Source organism: Thalassophryne amazonica, chromosome 16 (genome assembly GCF_902500255.1).
Source record: "Thalassophryne amazonica chromosome 16, fThaAma1.1, whole genome shotgun sequence".
NCBI lineage: Eukaryota > Metazoa > Chordata > Actinopteri > Batrachoidiformes > Batrachoididae > Thalassophryne > Thalassophryne amazonica.
Genome location: NC_047118.1, coordinates 46,390,926 through 46,415,705, shown reverse-complemented (window position 1 = coordinate 46,415,705; position 24,780 = coordinate 46,390,926). Strand labels below are relative to the sequence as shown.

Here is a 24,780-nt window from a genome sequence, read left to right as displayed (position 1 = left end):
GTGCGGCTCCCTCCAAAGATGGGAGCGGTGTCTGTTTCTGCAACCCTCCTGTTCTGTGCACCAGCAAAATTTCCTGTATATTCCTTTTGTAAATTGTTTATGTCAATTAGGTCGGTAGCATGGCCCAAGCATAGGGTCAGCCCTTTGAGTCTGGTCTGCTTGAGGTTTCTTCCTCAAATCATCAGAGCAGGTTTTTCCTTACCACCGTCACCTGTGTGTTTGCTGTATGGGTTGGCAAGGTTAGACCTTACTTGTGTGAAGAGCCTTGAGGCAACTTTGTTGTGATTTGGAGCTATATAAATGAAATAAATTGAAATCTATACTACTCCAAAAATACTTTTTGTCATTGTGGCCAAAGAGCTCAATCTTTGTCTCATCTGACGATAAAGCATTTCTCCAGAAGGCATTTGGCCTGAAGGTGTCGATTTTGGAGAAGGGGCTTCTTTCTTGGTCGGTACCCTCTCAGTCCATGACCATGTAAAACCCGCTTCACTGTGGATAGTGATGCTGGTGTTCCAGCAGTTTGTAGTTCATGGTAGACCTGAGCCTAGGTGGTTCCTGGGTTGTACCTGAACATCCTAACCAATTTCTTCTCATCTGAGGGTGACAGTTTGGGCTTCTTCCAGACATGGGTAAAGTCGTGACACATCCAACTAAGTTGTACTTATATTCAGTTGTATTGGTCACCCCAATAAGTGCTGTCAAACACTATATTGGCAAAAAGAAACTACAGTTGCATGGAGCTAAAATTTATTCTTAGTATGTACATGATCCTTGTCATTTGTCTTTCAGCTGCCCCATTTGTCCAGGGTCGCCACAGTGGATCCAGTACAAATCTGCACTGGGATCTGATTTTACGCCGGATGCCCATCCTGACACAACTCCACTTTTACTGTGAGAAACAAACATAGTCCCGGGTCTTCCTAAGAGGTCGCCCATCCAAGTACGAACAAGAATCCACTCTGCTTAGCTACTAAGATCTGACAGGATCAGGCTAACACAGAGCAGACAAGCTGCATGTACATGATCCTCGTAATAGAAATGTATTTACATTTCAAGATGTTAACTGTATAAAAAGGTCACTTTACAGACACAAACTGCATGTCATATTAAACACCAGTTTGTAGTTTTAAGATTGTCGAGAGTCACTAACAGGCTAACAGTAGGTACAACAACTAAAGACAAATGTGATTTTTTTGTTCTACTGGCGATAAAAACATTTTCCTGGATCACTGGAATGCAACACATTTGTCACCGTAGTCCCATCTGGGAATTCCAAAGTTCTGTACGTTTGACAGGAATGATTTGTGTACCTGCTGTAATCCAAGTAATCTCACTCGACTACATGCTTCAACCCTGGGGTTTTTGTTTGTTTGTGTGGATGCAGTCCAGTCACTGTTTATTTCCATTAATGTCTTTTAAACCTCAAATTACAATAGCAGGTTTATAATTATATAGATAAATACCAAGCTTCATGAGTAAAAGTTTCCCATTCTTTGTTTCCATCTCTTGCTATCTGACATCTTGCTATCTACTTCTTCAAAATCCATTATTCATGTGTTCAATTCCTTCAATCTCTTCAGATCTTGCTGGTAAATAGAAAATAGGCGATATAACATCAGCAATGAAAAACACTTCATTCTAGGTGAGAGAAGGTGGCAGAGCCGGAGACAGAAACCAACAAAAACTGGTAAAAATAGCATAATGGCTGCATGTACTTTGACAAATTAGAAGCTTAGAGCAAGCCAAGTCACATGTGTACTGTTGCTATAGGGACCGAGGGATGGGTCAGAAGTAATAATGGGCTGGGAGACTGCAGGTCCTCGGAGGACCTGCTTGTCTGCTTTTTTCTAGCTTCTTAGTTTAAGACATTTTAAACCATTCACTTCTGTATAATTGTGGGCATAGTTGATTTGAGTGAAAGCAACTGAGCCCAGTGTCTCCTGCTGTCATAGTGTCTGACCATCTCAGAATCCGCTCAATACAGCTGCTCTCTGTTGTGGAGACTGTGTCTGTCACTTCGGAGTATTTTATTACAAACACCTGAAATAATATGGGATGTTGTGTGGTGAAACGGCCTAATGGATCATAAGACCAAAATTATTTTCCTTCATACACAACTTCATATGGTGTGCTGCCATCGCGTGAAGTCATTGTAATTCATAAACCGGTTTAGCAGAGACTGTCTTTAGGATGTCAATATCATTTGAAGGGGAGGTGATGGTCTAGTTGTTAAAGTGTTGGGCTTGAGATCAGAGAATCGTCAGTTAAAAGCCCAGCCTGACTGGAAAATCACTAAGGGCCCTTGGGCAAGGTCCTTAATCCCCTAGTTGCTCCCAGTATGTAGTGAGCACCTTGTATGGTACACCCTCACGTCGGGGTGAATGTGATGCATTATTTGTAAAGCACTTTGAACGTCTGATGCAGATGGAAAAGCGCTATATAAATGCAGTCTATTTATCATTTGTTGCATCAATTAAACCAAAAGTCAAATTATATCTCATTGAAGATTTCAGTCCGCCATAATTTTCCTGCATGTACATTTTAATGCGGTGAGGTAGGATTGTGTGAAGCTTTATTAAATTGCACCAACCAGTTGTGGCAATCATCAGTAACAAAGTCAAGGACCAGACTGACCTACGTTACCCGAGTGAGCCAACATTGTATTTACATAAACAAAAAAGAAAAAAATGTTTACATGTCCTGCTTCAGCACACCTATGGACACTATGCCAAACTCTGCTTTATGGCTGTATTGTCAAAAAATCTTTAGTAATTCACAAATGACAGAAGCCAGTAGTTTCCCAGACTGCAGCCCTTTCTGAAAGCACTGAACACCTGTGGTCATGCTCTACAAGTGTGCAATAATGTCTTAAAGTCATTAGTTAGATGTGATTTGCGCTCTTACAAGTTCTCAGTCTTTTAAAAACATTTTTCTTTTGTAAAAGTAATAAGATTTTTTCTTTCCTGGGACTGTTTTTGGGATCTACCTTGACTCACTTTCTAACTGCATTAATAAATTCTTAAATTATAATTGTTCTCTAATTGTTATAATCTACAATAATTGTATAATTGCACACTGCCTACTAATTTTAATTCTGAAATGCAAATTTTGCTAGTAATTATGTTCAGGTAACGATTGAAGTATGATCAAGATCACTAACAGGCGTCATCTTGAAGGGTTCAATAGTTGACCTAAAAGTCAAATAAATCACCTACACCCTTCTGAATAAAAGAAAACTTAATAGAATTTACAAATAATCTTTCATCATATTTTCATTAAATCTTGTTCATTCTGCCTGAATCTGTAGTGACCCCATCCCCCATCCCCATCTCTGCTCATTCACAGATGACTCACCGGCAGTGGGCATGGCAGCGCTGGAGCTCCTGTTGCCACTCAGGAGCTCCAGAGGCTGGTGGCTGTCTGTGGTGGTTGAGGAAAAACAAGACTCAGTTTCGTAGATGGTCTGCAACATGGCGCACAATCCTGACACTGTGGGATGCAACAGCATGCCAAGACAAGAGGCAGCGCTACCCAAAAACACCAGTCAATTCTTCTCCAGTAACTCCAGCATGGCTTCAGCTATGACTGAATTTGCCAAACATCAAAGGCAAAGAAATGTTTCATATATGATGTTGATTACCGATGGAGTATTCTGCAACTCTGCAGATGGTAAAATGTTCTCTGTGGTGCAACTGCAGAATGATCTTTTAAAAAAAAAAAAAAAAAAAAAAAAAAAAAAAAAAAATCACTTCACAGAAAGGTTTTACCTTTCAAAAAATCAATTGCTTTTGCTGTGCAATCCTGTAAACAGCTTGGTTAAGCTCCAGTCCCGGTTTGCTTTGCAGGATCGCTTCTATCTGTGAGTTTCTCAGAGGCTCCTGCTGTCTCTTGCTGTTCAAAATGTGCTGCAGTGACCAGCCATTGACATTTAGTGGATGGAACCTTTTCTCTAATGTGGTCCAGAAATCCTCCAGGAATCATTCAAGTGCAACCAATCCAAAAACAGTGTTGTCCTCCTTACAGCGCTGTAAAGCAAAGTTGTGAAATAAAGGTCTTTCAAAAAGGATGCAAATCCCAATTCAGTATCCAAAAAGACTTGAAAATGACCACCTACCACTCAGCAAATATCAAACTGTGAGTTATTTTCTGGTCTTCTTTACAAGTGAGCAACCATCATTCAGTCTTGTTCCATTTGAAAGAAAAAAACCCCACTGTCGGTTCCTGAAACAGCGTCAGTTAAAGTACTTTTTCAGCTGTGTCAGTTACTGTGACAAAATTATATGAAGTCCTTCCCAACCCAATTAAACAAGCATATTCAAAAGCAGATCACTTAAAGCAGTGTGTCTCTGGCTGCACATGTTGTAGAGTCTGGAAAAATGTGCATTTCCACAGCTTCGGCGGAAGTGATGGCTCCCTCTCCACCACTGGCTTGCTTCAGATCGGACAAGAGCAAAGTAACCAGAGGAGCTGCAGCAAAATACGAAGACAACAAAAAGCCAAATTCCCCCACTCAGTGCATCAAAGGATCCTCATACTGCTCTCCTCCTGGCTGAAGAGGGAGAGGACAGTAGAAGGAGGAGTAGGAGGAAGAGGAGGAGAGGCAAGGACGTAAATAGCTCTGGGAGAGCGCTCCCCGAGGTTCCATGCTTCCAAAATTAGAACAAAACGCAGAGAGAATGTCAGAGAGAGGGAACTGAACAGAGGGAGAGAAGGAGCTCAAGAGCGGTACAAGCTGAGGAAATGTGAGGAGTGTAGAGCCGATCTGGAGAACACAAGCAGCGACTTACAATCCACCTAGAAAAATGAGCAAGTGAGGAAGGAGCCGAGTGAATCAGCGAGCACACCTTGTCCTCTTATGTGATCCCTCACTCTAAACGCATGCAAGAGCAGAGCGGAGTCGAGCTGTGCACGGCAAGCAACTGCTGGTCACACAGCTAATATACACGGTTGAAAAGACCAACACACGTACAGAGAGAGAGTACAAGAGAGAGAGAGAGTACGAGAGAGAGAGAGAGTATGAGAGAGAGAGAGAGAGACAGACACACACACATGCCAATGTGTGTGTGCCAGTACGTCTGTGACTCTATTTAAGATGCTGAATGAATGCCGAGAGATTGAGGGAGGAGGGTAAGCAAGAGAGACACTGAAAGTAGATCACTGGGTGGAATGAAAGCTAGACATGACAAAAGTAAATAAGAGAAAATTGTATGATAGCTCCTGATCCAATTCAATGGCATGTCAGTTCAGTTTAGCCAAGCCTGTAACATACTGCAAGCATCACGTCAGCTTCACTGCTGTGTTGTGTCTCGAGTTTCATTTAGGTGTCCGTGTTAACAAATTAAACCTTGCATACTGTCAATTAGGGTTGGGAATATTTCTGTATCTCATGACTGATTGAAAATTATTTTGGAACTTTTTGAATCGATTCTGAATGGTTAAGGGTAAGAATGATGATTCTGATATAAATATATTTTTTTCCCCCCAACACCTCTACTTCTAATGTAAGCATGTACTATGTTGTATGTGCCACACCCCTCTTAAAAATAGACTTGCCATCTATTTTCCCATGCTGGTCATAAAAAGCATACAGCTGAAAAAGACAGAAAATTGATTTATAGACAATAATGTTGTCATAAGACTGGAAACATTAAATAATCCTCAGAAATGAAAAATCTAAATACAAATTTTTTTAAACTATGTCAGTGATTGAAAAAAGTTACATGACTGCTGTCCGGTTACAAGAAGTCACTTTTCTGGTCTTCACTTTTTAGAACGTTCCTCAAATAAAGCTACATGAAGCTCTGTGACCCACAAGACCTGGATTATAAAAATCATCTAAAAGGAAACTCTGACGGCGAGTGTTTATCTACTTATGCTGTTTCAGTAAAGAATGGATTTTATGGCCCGGTCACATGGCATTAACAAAGGACAATGAAGCCCAAACGAAACAAGAAATCTGGACTTTCGCTGACATCGTTTAACCAAAACATGAATTTGTCTTTATCACTGGTGGAAAATACGAGGTCTGTCCATAAAGTATCGTACCTTTTTTATTTTTTTCAAAAACTATATGGATTTCATTCATATGTTTTTACGTCAGACATGCTTGAACCCTCGTGCGCATGCGTGAGTTTTTCCACGCCTGTCGGTGATGTCATTCGCCTGTGAGCACGCCTTGTGGAAGGAGTGGTCCCGTCCCCTCGTCGGATTTTCATTGTCTGGAAATGGCAAAATGAAAAGGACTTTTTTTCCATCAGAATTTTTTCAGAAGCTGTTAGAGACTGGCACCTAGAAACCATTCAAAAAATTTATCTGGCTTTCAGTGAAAATTTTACGGGCTTCACAGAGAATAAGGACTTTAACTACAGGTTTAAGGACCCCTTTAATGACGGTCGGTGCGCCGCGCTGCGAGCTTCGACGATGCGGCACAAACCACTGGATCATTTCTAAGCTGATGGCTCTGTGGATACGAGACCGACGTGTGCTCTTTCTCTGGTTATCACAAGACCTGGACATCAGCCATTTTCCGGCAGATTTCACTTTTAACAAGAGATTCTGTCATGGAAAGCCGCGCAGAGGCTTCGCGCGTCACGACCGATTCACTGATGAAGCGAGACAAAGGAACACCTCCGTTTCGGAGTGTTAGAGGACAAGTTGGGACATGTCTATCTCGGCTTTCAGTGCTTACCAGTCGAGTGAGTATAAAAGAACTTGTGGAGAGCTGGACATGTCCCAACTTGTCCTCTAACACTCCAAAACGGAGGTGTTCCTTTGTCTCGCTTCATCAGCGAATCGGTCGTGACGCGCGAAGCCTCCGCGCGGCTTTCCATGACAAAATCTCTTGTTAAAAGTGAAATCTGCCGGAAAATGGCTGATGTCCAGGTCTTGTGATAACCAGAGAAAGAGCACACGACGGTCTCGTATCCACAGAGCCATCAGCTTAGAAATGATCCAGTGGTTTGTGCCGCATCGTCGCAGCTCGCAGCGTGGCGCACAGACCGTCATTAAAGGGGTCCTTAAACCTGTAGTTCAAGTCATTCTCTGTGAAGCCCGTAAAATTTTCACTGAAAGCCAGATAAATTTTTTGAATGGTTTCTAGGTGCCAGTCTCTAACAGCTTCTGAAAAAATTCTGATGGAAAAAAGTCCTTTTCATTCCGCCATTTCCAGACAATGAAAATCCGACGAGGGGGCGGGACCACTCCTTCCACAAGGCGTGCTCACAGGCGAATGACGTCACCGACAAGCGTGGAAAAACTCACGCATGCGCACGAGGGTTCAAGCATGTCTGACGTAAAAACATATGAATGAAATCCATATAGTTTTTGAAAAAAATAAAATGGTACGATACTTTATGGACAGAACTCGTAAACTACAATAAGTCAATAACAATGCTCCCCAAGCCACGTAATTTGGTAGGTGAATGAAGGGATTTTGTGCCATCAGAGTCTGAACAAGACAATGAGGATTCTGATGATGAAGGAGATGATCCCTCTTTTGTTCTGGAGAAGCAACCAGAGCAGGTGGATCCACCGATGTGCACTTCCACAGTGGATTAGGGCTGCCACGACTACTCAACTCGTCACGACTATGTCAACTATTGAAACCGTTGACAACTAATTTAGTAGCTGACGAGTCGTTTATTTTATTTAAGTCCTTGTTTTTCTCTCAATTCATAGTTTTAGGCAGCAAGCCATTCTGCCGTCATTTGAATGTTCAAATTTCGAAAAAGACGGCCGATTAAAACAGTGGCCGTCTTTTTCAAAGCCGTCTAAAATGCGAGAGTTTACCAAAGGAGCTGTGTGTCTGTGTGCGGAGTTAACTGGCTATAGACTGCAAGGGAGGGAGGAAGCGGGTGGGGGAGGGAGATTCTGGAGGCACGAGACGTTACATTCTGCTGAGAACCATCAGTGCACGCAAGACAGCGAGCGCGGAGCAGTGAGAGGATTTTAACCCGAATGAACATGTTTAAAACACACACACATACACACATACACAAACACACAAAAAAAAAAAAACAACTGTGGAGCTGCCTTTACTTCTCTCTGAACTTTCTCTACCCGTGCGGGTCCGACGGCACCGTCCTGTTCACACCATGTGCATGTTGTATAGTGAATTTATGAGACCATGAGATGAAGTAAAGGGTCAAATATCCTTTTAAAAAAAATCCTTAAAAAATGAGGATATATGAATGAACCGAGCAAAAATTCCACATACATGGGTTAAAAAAAACCCTGATGTGGAGAAGCTGTGCAATGATGTTCAGAGGCACAGATCACATAAAGCAGGTGAGAACTTTGAACTTTAACAGCTGTTATTTTCCAAAGGTATTTATTTGTTCAATCTTGAGCTTAATGTAGTGTTTAAGCTGATGAGGCGAAAAAAAGGATGACTTCATCACACTAAAATGAACTGGAGTCAGAATAAAAACACAAGCTGCTGATTTTTGTTATTTTTCAAGGTTATTAATGTCACGTCACATTTGTGACTTTTTTTCCTTCATTCAGCTATCGTCGTATGCCATGTGACTGGGGCATTAGGAAACTAGGTAAAAATGAGCCTCTCAAAGAAGTTGCGATCCCACGATCGCAACTATTGCAAATTCAACCAATCTCTGTAAATTTGAGACAATTTTGCATTTTTTTCCTCACTAAAGTTGATTCTTGTTTCTGCTTGTGAAGAAACACAGATCTGATACATTTACCACAAAAAAATACTGAAAAAAAATGTTATGCACAAAAGCCGAGGTAGTTTTACACTGCATGCAATGATGTGGTAAAATGCAAATGAAAGGCATCAAAAACACACCCAGAGAATGAATGGCTGAAGCATGTGGCTAACAGACAAGACAAATATCACCATGAGAGAAGCTGTTGTTCAAGATCTATTGCAAGTAAAAAAAAAAAAATAAAAAAAAATAAATAAATAAATAAAATAAAATAAAAAAAAGTATTTTTCTGGAAATATGCATACTTTTTGGTACAAAATAAATCCTAAACTAATAAAAGCATGCTTGCCTGATTGTGTGACAAACAGTGAGAGAGTGAGTGATAAAGCATAGGTTACAACAAACTGTATTGTACTATACAATAATTATAACAATTATCACAACTATTTGTGCAAATTTCACTTGTCCTATAATTTCAAGGCACAAAAAAATAAACAACAACAACATATGTAAGTCATCCCAATGTGCATTGCAATTAAAAAAAATTACCAACATTAAAAAAGCTGATGTGAAATCAGGCCATAACAATGCTCCCAAAAAAAGCCTGCAAAGTCCTAGAGGGACTTATGAAACAGTAAGCATGAAATCGAATTACTACATCACATTTTAAATCTTGCGTTTTTGCAAAATACACAGCATTTTACTACAACCAGATGTGCCAAATCTTGGTGAAAATGTTGCATTAATGTATACTACTTTGTTTTAATCTGTCCAAAGAAACAGGAGTAGAGCTTGTGGGCCAACAAATTTTAAGTCTTTTTTTTTTTTTTTTTTTTTTTTTTAAACACACAGATTGGTTGTTTATGGCCTTGGTGAATATCATTCTATTCTTAAAAGAATGTTCATGAATTCTCAAATATTTTGCCGTTTTGCTCTAACAATGGTGCACACAGAAAAATAAATCTGGGTCCATGCGAATGCAAGAAAAGAGCAGTAGAGAGAAGAACAAGGGCAAAGAGTTTACAAACATAGACGATGGGGGATGATGGAGAAACTATAGCTGAAAATAGCCTGACAGAGAGGAGGAGCTACTGATAAAAATAGAGAGAGAGAGAAAATGCAAATATGCCAAGGAGAGCGGGAGAAAGTGCCTTAAGCCAACTGTGGTTGAGTGGGGGAATGGAAATGCTTTATCAAAGTCATGTTTATGCATTGAACCTCTCACAGATCACCTGCCTATCAAATTCTGTGGGCGGGGCTTCTTCCTTTGATGTACTACAAATGTAAATTACTCCAGTTTCAGCAGGTAGAGCTCTTAAGGTCATCTTTAACAGAGTGGCAGCTTTGATCACTCCTGCTAATAATAATAATAATGATATTATATATAATAATAATAATAAGCTAATAATAATGTTCGAAAAGTGTGAACTACAAATGCAGCATCTGCTGATGTCCATGTTGGCCAGTATCTTATTTAACCCATTCAAAACCCTCTGTGCACTGACTGTCAGAAATCAGGGAAGTAGTATAGGTGTTGTTGTGACCACCTGTTTGCCCCAAGAGATCCAGATCCACAGTTTTACAGGAGCTGCAGGCCTCTGCCATTACTTTTTGCACTGACACACACACACACACACACACACACACACACACACACACACACACACACACACACACACACACACACACACACACATACACACACACACTGGGGTTCTCAACATCAAGCTAGTCATATATCCACTATGACCGGTCTATGTTGCCCGCTATTTCAAAATAAGAGTCTTAAATTACATTGCGCAGTATTTTCAAGCATTACAGGTATGGCAAAAATTTCAGTAATACTTGTTATCTATATTATAATAGCCAAGTAGCCTACATTCATGTGTATGGCTTACATTACGGATAAACTGGGGAGCGCTGACATTAACCTTTTGGTATGCTTACGTATTTTGGGTCAAGGAAGGCTGCGGAGACGGAAAGTTGATCGGACTAATATTTTTGAGAAATTGGTGAGAACTTGAGAAATTAGCTAACGACAGTGAACAGTGGACGGTGTGCTGTAACGCCCCATGGGAGTTCTGGGTTTTGAGGTTTTAAATGTTAATACTGTGGTTCATGTTAGTTTAACAGTGTTCTTAGTGTTAGTGATTTATTGTGTTTTTGAAGTTCAATTGGTTTAGTCAGTTTACTTAAGTAAACTGACTAAACAAATCGTTGATCGTGAGGGCCCAAATGTATCGTGAGGGTCTGCTGGGAACGACTGGTGGAACCCTCTGTCAGCGAGGTCTTCAATTCCCACCCCCAGGAGAGCTTCTCCCAGATCCCTGGGGAGGTTGGACACATGGAGTCCGAGTGGATCATGTTGTCCACCTCCATCGCCGATGCGGCCACTCATAGCTGTGGTCGCAGGGTCTCTGGTGCCTATCGCGGCGGCAATCCCCAAACCCAGTGGTGGACGCCAGAAGTAAGGGATGCCATCAAGCTGAAGGAGTCCTACTTGTCTTTGTTGGCAGGTGGGACTCCGGAGGCAGCTGACAGGTACCAGCAGGCCAAGCATGCTGCAGCCTGTGCAGTTGCAGAGGCAAAAACTCGGTTCTGGGAGGAGTTCGGGGAGGCCATGGAGGAGGACAATCAGTCGGCCTTGAAGAAATTCTGGCAAACCATCCGACGCCTCCGGAGGTGGAAGCAGCTCTCCACCAACACTGTCTACGGTGCGGATGGGGAGTTGTTGACCCTGACTGGGGATGTTGTCGAGTGGTGGAAAGAATACTTCCAAGGATATCCCCAATCCCATCATCACATCTTCCGAAGAGGAAGCAGAGACAGGGGACTCAGAGGCAGACTCATCCATTACCCAGGCCAAAGTCAAGGGAGTCAATGGAGGGTTCATGGGAGTTCGCCCAACCAGGCCACATGTGTTTTGTGGATCTGGAGAAGGGGTTCGACTGTGTCCCTCAAGGCACCCTGTGGGGGTGCTCCGGGAGTATGGGGTCCAGGGTCCTTTGCTAAGGACCCTGGACCCTGTACTCCCCGTACCACAGCAGGAGCTTGGTCCGCATTGCCGGTAGTAAGTCAAGCCTGTTTCCAGTGCACGTTGGCCTCCACTAGGTCTGCCCTTTGTCACCAGTTCTGTTCATTACTTTTATGGACAGAATTTCTAGGCACAGTCAGGGTGTAGAGGGGGTCCGGTTTGGGAACCACAGAATCTCGTCTCTGCTGTTTGCGGATGATGTGGTTCTGTTGGCTTCATCAAATCAGGACCTTCAGCGTGCACTGGAGCAGTTTGCAGCCGAGTGTGAAGCGTCCGGGATGAAAATCAGCACCTCCAAATCCAAGGCCATGGTTCTCGACCGGAAAAAGGTGCCTTGCTCTCTTCAGGTTGGTGGAGTGTTCTTGCCTCAAATGGAGGAGTTTAAGTATCTCGGGGTCTTGTTCACGAGAAAGGGACAGATGGAGCGTGAAATCGACAGACGGATCGGTGCAGCATCTGCAGTAATGCGGTCACTGTATCGGACCGCCGTGGTGAAGAGAGAGCTGAGCAGGCGGGCAAAGCTCTCGATTTACCGATCGATCTACATTCCGACCCTCACCTATGGTCATGAGATTTGGCTCAATACCGAAAGAACAAGATCGCGAGTACAAGCGGCCGAGACGGGTTTCCTCCACAGGGTGGCTGGGCGCTCCCTTAGAGATAGGGTGAGGAGCTCAATCACTCGGGAGGAGCTCGGAGTCGACCGCTGCTCCTCCACGTCAAAAGGAGCCAGCTGAGGTGGCTCGGGCATCTTTTTGGGATGCCCCCTGGACGCCTCGCTGGAGAGGTGTTCCGGGCACGTCCCATCGGGAGGAGGCCCCGGGGAAGACCCAGGACACACTGGAGGGACTATGTCTTGCAGCTGGCTTGAGAATGCCTTGGGGTTCCCGAGAGGAGCTGGGGGAGGTGTGTGTGGATTGGGAAATCTGGGCAGCTTTGCTTGAGCTGCTGCCCCGCAACCCGACCTTGGGATGAAGCAGAAGAAAATGGATGGATGGAGTTTACTTAAGTGTCATGTTACTGTTACCATGAGTGGGTTAAGTGTCATGTTGCCGTTACCATGAGGGTCATTCCATGTCAATTCAACGAATATTTGAGGGGCCTCACGCACTTTGTCTCAGATTTTCTTTAAATTTTAATCAATTATTCCCAGACTATTCAGAACAAATCTGAAGTTTGAGGCCTGTAGGCCAAGTAGTTTATAATTTAGTGTGCATGGAGTCTGACGTTTTTTAGGCAAAAATTATGGCCGTCATTTCTGGAGCCATGTTCAAGGTAGAATATCTCAGCAAATAATGGAGTTAGAGGCCTGAAATTTTCTGTGGCAGTTGTCATGGACACCCAGACTTGGACTATAGTCAAACAACAGACACTGACACTAAACTGTGAAGTTTATGTATGCTCAAACTATGGAAAATATTACATTGACTATTGTGAGCATCCATGTTTGAGACACTGATAGAACACTCATAGAAGCCTTTCCATTTCATGGCTCCTTAATGCCATCTATACTGGCTATGAAATATGTAAATTTAGCATATCTGTGGTAAATAGTTATTGTGGAAGAAACCTCTGAAATCTGAAAAAATATTTTGTGGTCGAATTTTGTTAGTAGAAAAGCTCATGTGGGCAGTAAATAAAACTTCAAACTGATTCTATTTTGAAGGTACTGATATCTACTTTATGTGTTATAAATATGGCCTTCTTTATGAAACTCCTTCCTGGTTAATTTAAGCATCCAATTATGGCTAATTTGTGCACTTGCAAATGTATTTCTCATGCTGAAATGGCAATTTCATTTTAATTGTGTGCACACACTGCATTCATATGATTCATGGCACACTCCAGAATGCTTGCACATAGATCTGCCAGGGGGATTCCCCAAGGTTTCCACAGTTACTAGGCTTATATCCACCTGCATCATGAGCAATGCAGTGAATGGGGTACTGCATGTCTGGACATGTTCAAAGCTGCTGCTGCCAGTCTGGTTGGAGTAAGAATGGCTGCACATCTTCCTCCCTGTTCTTTTTGGTCTGATGAAAGTGAATGTCATCACACTTCTTTCTGCAGGTGAATATTTTGATGATCTACAGTTCAAATTTCTAAACACTGAATGCAGTTTTTCTACTGGTATTGAGTCTTGTCAGAGTCATGTAATGTTTTGGAATAACACTTTTCAATTTCATGGTTTCTTGTAGGAAACAAGGGGTAAAGCCCATCACAGACTTAGATGATGCTACAAGAGAACTTTTGCTTTGCAGAACAGGCACATCACACAATCTCACACTAATCAGATTTTGGAAAATCTCACAAAAGCAGAAACTCATATTTTTGTTGAAAAATTGCATACAACTGATTGAAATCAAGGGATTGGAATAGATTAAATGGCATCAAAATATAACCAGAAACTTTTGTTAAAATGTGAAACAGCCTAAGTTGAAACATGTAACCATTTAGATTTAACAACAACAATAGTAATAATAATAAAATCATTTCTAACTTTTGTGGTTTAGTTCAAGTCTGACTTCAATAATAACTGTAATTGAGGGTCAAATATATCAACAGAACACTCAATGCCCCAATATTAGCATCTTAGTTTCCAAGTCCTTTTTTACGTGTATATGCGACATCTATATTATAATACCAAGTGGCCTGTGTGTGTGTGTGCGCGTGTATGGCTTCCACGACGAAGAAACTAGGGAGAGCTGACATTCCCCATTTGGTATGCTTATGTATTTTGGGTCAAGGATGAATGCTGAGAAAAGGGAAAGTTGATAGGACTAATATTTTTGGAGAAATTAGCGATATTAGGTAACAACAGTGAACAACAGACGTTGTGCTTCAATGCACCACGCCAGTTCAGGGATTTGAGGTTTTAAATATTGTTATTGTGGTTCATGTTAACTTAATGTTGTGTTATTGATTCACTGTGTATAGCAGGGGTGGGCAATCATGTGCCATAAAGGGCCGAGACACTGCAGGTTTTCCATGCAACCAATCGCCTCAGCAGGTGATTTCATTAAAGATCAGGTGTTTCAGCAGGTGATTTCATTGACAACCAGGTGTTTATGTTCAGAGCAGAAGCTCATCAGCAACCCACCTGCTGAGGTGATTGGTTACACGGAAAACCTGCATTGTCTCGGCCCTCGACGCCCACCCCTGGTGTATAGTGTCATGTTGCCGTTACCTGAATTAGAGAAGTTTACCTTTTGTATGTCTCTCTTCAGAGAGGACATGAGCCAAAATAAAATTAATTTAATGTTATACATCTCTTTGATTAGTAAAAATCAATTCCTTCCCAATTCCAAAAAGGTGGAATACTAAATGTATAAATAATGGTGTTCAATTTCTTTTTTCAACTTTGAAAGTGAGCAAAGCCAATGCACTATGCATTATATCAGAAATGTCACCCAATTAACACTCAGCTTGATGCTTCCATTCTTGCAACAACACCTTTTCTCTCCCTTAATGATCTCTCAAGAATGTGACCTACCCACATGTTGTACATGCTGCTGTGTAAACAAAGTACCAACCCATGTAGTGGGGTGGCGTCACAAGCAACTGTAATCATCGTGCCTGCCCCAACCCTGGACACAGAGGAGGGTTGTGTCAGGAACGGCATCTAGTGTGAAGTCTGCGTCAAACCAAATCTGCACACCACAGATCTGATTTCTGTACCAGACTTGCCGAGGCCTAGGTTAGCAGTGACCACCACTGGTACTGTTGGCCAGCAGTGTATCGATTAAATCTATGCTACTGTTGTACAAAGGAGAAGGAGTGGGAGAATGTTTCTCCCTATGCTGCAGGAAGCAGCACAGGGAGAAGGGCAAAAGTCTGTAAGTGAGAGTCAGAAGAGCTGAAAATGTACAGGTAAGGGGTCCCTGATGTCAGGGGTTGGCAAACACCACCCTAAGTAACCATTCCTTTGACACAGTGGTACAACAGGATCATCCAAACAGACCTAGAACAAAGAAATTTAGTCATCATCTTCAGACACTTTAACAAAAATACTGCAGTAACCCTGACAGCCAATTTTAAAACACACTCCCTCCACTTTCATAGGTCATACGTAATTGGACAAACATTGAACATAATCAATACTGTTACCAGAAATCATAACTTTTACAGCCATTTTCCTTTAAAGAAGTCAGTAAAGGGTGCTGACACATGAGCATGAAGGAACAAACATGAAAATGTCTTGGACTTCATTTACATCATTGATTAAGAAATACACAAAACAAGAAAGACAATGAGGTACTGCACAGTAAATACAGCTGGAGTCACTCAGTGACTCCAAGTAAGTCAGTTTTTGAAAACTGAGTGACTAAAACAATCTAATGCTAAACATAAAAAAACTTGAACATATTTCAGTTTTGATAAAATGTCTCCAAGATGACGACAATAACAACAACTTCACATTCATGGCCACCATTACCTTCAGCTCAAGTGTGAAAGGCTGTGGCTGTCCTTAAGTAAGGATGACTCAGAGATTGACTTCAAATAGATATTATTTATTTTGAAGACTGTGTCTTGTAAATCCTACTAGAAATACCCAATGGTTAAAACGCAAAACAAGAAAACTAAATAAATAAATTCAGATGTAAATACTGGCCATGGGTGTTGTCATTTTTGTGGGAAAATAGAAGCAAGTTGAAGAAATCAAATAACACCTTTGATCAAAATACATGCAAGTTGAATTCTAATGACATAACTTAAATATGGATTTACTGCCTTTCAGACATCGTAATCATGTTTACCATCACGTTCAATATGCAACAAATTCCATTTTTCTTGATTCATGAAGGGCGTTGCCGCTTTGAGTGACAGCGTGTGTGTTGACTTTTATTTGCTTGTATGTTGACCCTGCATTTGGTCAGAGTCCATCTCAGGCTGCAGCTACTATGAAGGCCTGTCTTTCTTTCTGAGCATTTTATTACAAATATCTGTAATAATATGGCTTTCTGTGTGGTTAATTCTCTGAACAGTTCATCTAAGATGTGTCTGGGTCGGTTTTCACTGAGTGAAATTATTATGTGATGTGATTTTGGATGCTAAGCTATCTGTAGCTTTGTGATGTTTGTAATCATGGATTAACAACCTGAGGAAATAAGCAGATCATAATTTTTAATGCCCACACCAAAGCAAAACAGTTATGAGAACCACAACACAACTCCCGAAAATATGATTTACTAAACACCCAAACCGGGGTTAGCCTGTTAGCTGGGCTTGTCAGTGTTCAGGTTTCATTTGTCCTGCCAAGGTAGCAAACTGTCAGACAGAGAGAGACAGAGAGACAGACAGACATTAGGATGCACTACTGCATCTTTATGGAATAACACCTAGCACCATGCCAGTATCCACCCTGGCGCAGTTGCAAGGTTAATGAATGTGTTTACTGTGAATGAAGTGCTAACCCTGCCACCAACAACCTGTTGGATGATTTCTGGAGGTAGTAGACCACCTGCAGCACTATGCTCAAACCCACAACACAGCAACTTGTGGTTGACCATCTATCTTGCTCCAGGACACTTCAAAACACCAGGTAACAGAGATTTGTCTCCCGACTCTAACTTATGATCCAAGATAATTACTTGTTTGAATGGAAGCTGTACAGAAAAGTCAACCACAGGCTGTTCCTGAATATCAAAGCAAGCATGAGCAGAACACTAAAGCCTGTTCAAATGTGGGGCACAACACCTCCAAACAAATTCCACATATAGGTGGGAAAAAAAGACAACGAGAAAGAAGAATTATTATTATTTATTGAAAATAAACTATGTCAATGATACTGCCCTTAAAACAAAAATATCACTTGGAGAGAGGGGCAGAGGAGAATGATGAAACAGTTCATGCAATATGTCTCACATATAAAACACATCTGCTAAAGGTGTGTGTGTGTGTGTGTGTGTGTGTGTATACTGCAGTAGCTCAGAGGATGAGTCATCTCTGCGTTTCTATTTGAGGCGCTTCAACCCCTGGAGTCACACTGCTGTCTGTGTGCATGTGCACTATATCTGCATCTATAACAATCAAATTGCAGTCAATCAGTCAGGAAGTCAACACACACAGGCATACAGTGTGTACAGATGAATGACTTGACTCTCCACAACATGGAAGATGCTGTCAAGACATTACATTGGCTACACTCACTGTGTCAGTATACGAACAGAAGGGGGACTAGAAGCAACACGAGAGAGTCAAAGCACCAGCTACTGTTTGATAAACCAGTCACTAAAGACTCCAAAAGCATGCATGCAGCCTGAGCACAGCCTGGATTAACTACAGGAAAGGATGTGACTCTCTGTCACACACACTGATAGTGGAATGCTTGACACTGCATAAGCTCTACACACATGATCATACTTTGCATGGATGTGGAGGTGAATAAACAGAGGAACAATTATTAGCATAACTGATTGCAACTCATACATCCTCAGTATGCCTGATGTATGACCTTCTTCATGTACCACATTTCCTTGATTAAACACCTGACCTTAAATATGGGCCTGCCTCCTTTAATTGCCAGGTCAAAACTTTGCCCGAAAAAAATAAACACATGCCTTAAATACGCGCCGGTCTTGCTTAAAGGCCGGGTCACGTATGTTAGCCGCCAGATGTCACTGCCTGGCTGATTGTCCGTGTGAGCAGTCACGGGACCAAATGGCAGCCTCCTGCTTGAGCATGCATGCTGATGGACAATATACCAGTAATTTGACTCCTACCAGTGATGTCACAAAAAGGAAGTACAGTTCCTACACCGTTGAGACAAAGCTACGAGCTGTAGGAACTTAGTTGTAACTTCTCAAAAGGATGACCAGGCCTCACGTTTCTCCTTTTTTACCCCCTTTCTTTACTTTGAACAAAGCAACAAACATTACAACCACATTACAGGACATACTCGCTTTTTTTTTGTACACACTTCTTCTGCTTATTCGGTATTTCAGCGTTTCCCATAATGCCCCTGGCGGCTGCCTGCACTTCCCAGAATGCACCGCGGTGCCAGCAGAGTTCCACTGTCTCACAGCTAGACATGGGCCAATAACCGGCTTCACGGTATACCGCGGTATCAAAAAGCCACAGTATCAAAACCACTAAAATTTTCCGTTATGCTGTCCCTACGGTATGAGCGGGTTATGAGAATTCTTGATAGGCAGAGCGGAGGCGGCAGTTGCCGCCCTTCCCCCTGGTGTGCACCTCTGTCTCTGTTTACAAACAGGCAGCTAACGTTAGCTAGCTCTGCATCATGGCTGAAGGAGGTGAAGCCTGCACTGACCTTTTCCCTCCGTCTAAAAGGACCAAGTCAGCTTTTTAGTTTAATTTTCTGCGGAATAGCCCTTCAAGCCAAAAACGGTGGAAACAAAGCACCGTAGCTTTGGCCTGTGTCGGACTCGGAGTGATTCAAGATACCCACAAAGGATTACATGGAAGGAGTAAACTTTATCCCATCTTTAAAACCACTAAGAAGTACAAGCGGTGGACTTGAGTCTTGCTTGTGGTCGATGAAATTTCTCCCACAAACATGTCAAGAAGGACAAATACATCTATTCCAAGCACTTTGTTGGTGAAGCTGGGCCAATACTGAGCATCCGAAGTTCCGGACGTTATTCCAGCCATGTTTCTCCCTCAGGAAGTAAGTCATGTTTTCCACGGGGCAGATGCTACATGTCTAAAAGAGAGACTATTATTTTGGTATTTTCTCTAAATGTATCAGTGCTTGTAGCGGTAGACATCGCGTCAATTAGTGCACCTGAATCACGCATGCTTCATATGCAAATAGCCATAATGTTGTTAAAGCACATTTTAAAGCTATACGCTGTACTTTTGCCCACGGTTATCATACCATCCAAATCTCATACCAGCCCATGCCTACTCACAATGCATGTAAACAATGGCAAAGCGAGGATGTGCGTTGATTTAGAGTGTTCATGGGCGATTATGATGATTATACGCTCTCCTAAGTTGAGATGGTTATCTAGAAGAGGTGTAGCACCTGTGATGGACTTCTGCTCTGCCCCGATGTTGTCTTACTGTCCAGAATTCACGAGTTGTGTTTACACCGAACTCTGCTGAAACTGACCTCTTGCGTGAGTCATAGACCGCCAGACGCGGAAGATTCATAACTGTGAAACACCAATTAGAACTGCTGTTTTTTTCTAAAGATTAACAGGCGCATACTGCCACCTTGTAGTCAGTAGACATAACTGTCCATCAGTATGAAACACATTAACTTAGGCCCCCTCAACTGAGAACCCATTTTAACTCTAACTAAATGTGAACATCATTAACTACTGCAACAATAAAATAAAGATAAAACATGATACAACACTGCATACAGTTTTAAAATTGTCATTAAATGAAGCAAAGGAAGCACAATGTTAGTAGATCTAAACATGTTGAAAAACATGTTTTGTTTTTTATTGTGCAAGGTTTTTTCCAGTTTGTCAGCAAGTGATGGAAATAAAAACATAACGTGGCAAAACTACTTCGACAAGTGACAGGAGAGTAGGTGGAAAAGTACTGGAGTTTCTTCTACTGCTATTTTTGGGTGAGTTTCAGAATAGCATTGTGGTACAGTGCCATCAAAAGTTCCGGTGTTGAGATGCTGTCATCATGTGCGATTATCACATCAATAAAAAAAAATAAAAAAAACACGAGAGAGAGAGAGAAAATACCTGGGCTTAGTTCATTTCAGAGCCATCCATGCCGGGTTTCCATGCTCAATAAGATCTGGACTTAATGTTTATCAAAAACCCAGTAGTAATAGTCATAACACACACACACACATATACATATATATACATACATACATATACATACACATACATATACATACACATACATATACACATATATACATATACACATATACATATACACATATACATATACATATACACATATACATATACACATATACATATATATATAAAAAATTAGGAGCATTAAAGTCCTCACTCACATCACTAATGTAAGTGGAGACAGGTAAATGAAGCCATTCTCAACAGGTGTGGTAGCATGCAACGGTGCTGCAGCGCCATACTGGGACTGCCTTGGAATCAGGATGGAACCCACTCAGGCAGGCAGCCAGTCCATACTCACCTCACAAAAGTAGCCATCTGTCTACCGTAAGCAGGTGACTCGCTGGAATCCTCAACGCTGAGGTACTTGACTCCTGGACCATGTCCAGAGAAGTGTGCTGCCAGGGTCAAAATGTCAATGCCAACATTCCCTCACAATGCAAATGATCGGCCTCATTTGAGGCTCCAAAAGTAACAATGACAACTAGCTAAGTGCAACTGTGCCAAAGGCTCTTCTGAAGAAACCCAGTACTAAAGACTCCCAGCATCCTCAACCACACCCTCTATAATCATCCACAATAACCTGTACATCAAGCAAAGCAATGACTTGGTGATTCAGCCAACCGGAATATACAACAATGGCATTATGATACATTTAAGAAAAGATAAGTCTGGGAGGACACCAGGAAAGAGAGGAATGTTGATCAAAATGACTATGAGGAGCCAACATGGCATTTGTACAAACCTAGAAAGACAAAGTCAGGCCTATAATTATTCATGTAATCAAACAGTTTTTCTAATTTTGCCTCTATCCACAACCACAATGGAGATGGCATGAAACAATCAAGATGTGACAGTAGTAAAGACTTTCTTTTTTAATCCAATAAGGTTAACAATATATGGCATCAACCGTTATGAATTGCAGCCATTTTTTAGACATGAACCCTCCATTTTCAGAGGCCATATGTAACTGGACAAACTAAAATCATTATAATTTGTCTAGAATAGGCAGATCTCAAAAAGTGTGTGACTGTACAAGAAGGCAACTAGAAAGGAAAAACACAAAGCCATCCATGACAACTCCAAAGGAGTTAGTGGCTTCACTGACTGTGATTGGAGGAATTAGGAATACTGCAACTTTTGTTTTTTCCCATCATTTGTCACAGCTTAATTTTAGAAATAAACAACAGCTTTTCGTACATGAAAACAAATATCAGTAGGAAAATAATTCTCTGTGTCACTCCACCACAAAGCTGGTTAACACAACTTTTAAGATAACACAAAGAAACTGTGCTACATACATTCAACTGTAGACATGCTTTTAGGGTGTATTGAGTAGAAAAACTCCCTTGTAACAGACAATAACAATGCATCAGCTTTCCACTTGACCACATCTCATTTTTAGACAAACATACCTCAGGGTTCTCCCCATAAATGTTTAGTATAGCAGTGCTGTTGGGAACTATCACCGCGTGCAACACTTCCACTCGGTGCCCTATCCGACCTTGTGTCCTGAAGCCCAAAGACAAAATGAAAATCTTTTAGTACTGTTTCTCATCTGATTCTGTGCTGAAGTGTTGATTAGTTAAATTAATCTAAAATGTTTGTGTTTTGTTGACACACTCTATGTAACAAATGTGCAATAAACTTATTTGAAAGAAAAAAAATAATGTACAGAAATACAATTTAAAATGTGGGAGATTCCAGACTTTTTTTATACACTTTTTCCCTGCATAGTTTTCAATTTGAAAAGTTTTAATTCCCAAGTCACAATATCACCAGGCTGGGGGCATTCACTTCAAAGTGTTAAAATCTCACCTTGTCCTTGTGATTCAGATTTTGACACCCCTCTATATTGTCAAAAAATGGAAAAAGAAAAGGTCCAGCTTTCCTCCCCGAGTCAGCAGGTGCATTTCTGGAAAATGTCTTACTACTCTGCATTTTACTTTGCATTTGTCAGCATTTCTCAGCGTGTGGTGCACATTTTAGGAAAAGCAGAAACATCAGGCTGACACAGTGAAGAAACGAACACTGCTTCGTCTGATAATGAAGCTTGTGAGCTTCCATTCGAAAGTAAAGGTTCAGATTTACAGAGGCTGTACAGACAGACAGGAGGTGACACACTTCACCCCAAAACTCTTAATATTTTCAGAGTCTGTCGGATTTTGGATTCTAATGTGTGGTGATGCTGCCATTTGTGTAGCTGGACACTATTTTAGTCCTGCCGTGAGCATGTGCACGGACTGTCTCCAAGATGCTGTTTTGTACAGGCTGGACACACAGATGGATTTTTTTTTTTTTTTTTACATTGGGAAAAAGTCAGAATATGTTATTTTCAGGAGATAATGGACTTTCTATCAAACCGTGAGAGAATTTTGTGAGGACCTCCGCAACACCGGCTGGCAATCACGCGCGATCCATGCGTGGGGACTCCTTTGGTGGAGCGGACTTTGGAAATCACAAGTGGATGACTGTTAAGGTTTTTTTTTCTTCTTCTCAGTGGAGCTGGTAGGATTTATTTTTATTTTACTTTGAGTGTCTGTCTTGATGTGAGACTGTTCTGTAACAGAGCAGCATGCATCGCAATCGCGTAATGTGCACGCACACTAAATTTTTGCACAGTGGAAAGCAGCTCCTTTTACCGTGACTGCATCAAAATTAACAGTTATCACTTAAAAAAAAACAGTCATCATAACACCACATCACATTTATGTAAACTTTGTAATTAATTAGTGGTTCCGTTTTTAACATTAGCAGCATTCAAGTGTACGGTTTCCTCTAAGAAACGCTGTTGGAAACACTCGGAAATGCTATGATTTCAGCGCGATGTCCTTTAAAACATAGAAGAATGGAAATAATGCACGGAGCTATCCAGCACCAAAATCTCAAAGTGTGTCTCGGTACCTGAATAATTTCGAATTCCGTTCTGGCATTTTCTTCATAAAACCCTCCCTGTTCACTGTCACAGAGGCTCCAGTATCATTCTCAGCCTCTGCTCTGATCGATCCCACAGCAGACAGCGTTGATGGAGTGGGCTGTGCACCTGCTTCTGTGACGCTCAGCGCAGGCGTGCCTCCTCCCAAGACAGACCAGCAATCGCTGCATCACCGCCAAGACGAAACAAAAAATGCAGAGAGCCGGCTTCGTGTAAGGCTTGTTTTGTTATGGTTTGTGTCATCTGGATGCAAACAGGATACAATAAAGAGCTGAAGTTGTTTATGTGAAATTTCCCGCAAAAACGGGTTTGCGTGCCGTTAGATTCCCACCAAGTCTACCGCTAAAATATCATGAGATGACCGTACACTATAGCGGCACTAGATGGCAGTATGACAGCGTGGAGCCATTGTTCCATTGTCTGGGGAGAACCCTGTACCCATGAGTGCAAGTACATTTGGTACAGAAGGAAAATGGTCACTGGGTGTGAAAATGACAACTGTGTATGGTGGAAACTGTCAATGACACTTGCATTGTGTTGTGGTCTGCTATGCACATACCAGTGGCAAATAAAGGCCTATGTCTGAAATGGCTAATATAAAATGCTTGATAAAATACCATGGACTGATGGTTACTTATTAAATCCTGAAGTAGTGCTAAGCAGGTCCACTTATTATCCCCATCCTGACAAATAAGGCAACAGATTGGCATATAATCTGGAGCATCCTATGTCTTTCAGGCCAACCAAACATTTGCCACAATATCTCATAGGCCCTCTGGCCTAAATCAAACTAACTCGGCACATAAATAGTCCAATTAGGGGGGACAATGACCAACCATAGCAATAGTCACCTGACTGGCATGTCAATTAGATCACAGAGTCAGAGAAGGCAAAATCACATCAACATCTATGCTAAGGTCCTCTTCTTAATCTTACTCATGTGAAGTGTCTTGAGGTAGCTTTGCTGGTGCTATACAAATAAAATAAATTGAAAATAAACTGTATGCTGTGGGCCATGAGGTCACCCACTGCAAAATTTTACCTATTCACCTTATTCAGGATGTCAGGGTGGTGGCTCCATTTTGTCAAGCAACTTCCAGTTTGCCATTGCATCTGATGATTAGCTACGTGGGAACACAGTAGGGTAGAAGTGTTCAAACATGAGTAGCATTAATTGTTCAGTTCTTGGGTGCCACAACAACTGGAAGAAGAGGAAACTATCGCTTTCAGAACGATGTTTTGAACATGAAAAGAGAGATCTGAGCGCTGTGGACAAGCATTTAACTTGTTCCCTCCTCCAATGAAAGAACGAGGATCTCCGGTGCTGGCTAAAAGCGCTGAATT

The 24,780-nt window shown here is 41.7% G+C and overlaps 1 protein-coding gene across 6 annotated transcripts in view; it reads right to left on the bottom strand.

Moving 5' to 3' along the window:
- The window catches only part of hdac5 (histone deacetylase 5), a 141,226-nt gene that overhangs the window by 79,680 nt on the left and 36,766 nt on the right, over positions 1-24,780 (bottom strand). Inside the window, exon 1 of one of the 6 annotated variants that reach the window (XM_034189537.1) lies at positions 3,358-3,667. The exons of 2 other annotated variants lie outside the window; for them this stretch is intronic. In XM_034189537.1, the coding sequence (XP_034045428.1) occupies positions 3,358-3,511 (154 nt within the window). In that variant the 5' untranslated portion in view covers positions 3,512-3,667. Of the gene's footprint in view, positions 1-767; positions 773-3,357; positions 3,668-24,780 lie in introns of those variants that run through there. 3 more of the 6 variants (XM_034189536.1, XM_034189538.1, XM_034189540.1) reach the window with 3 other exon arrangements.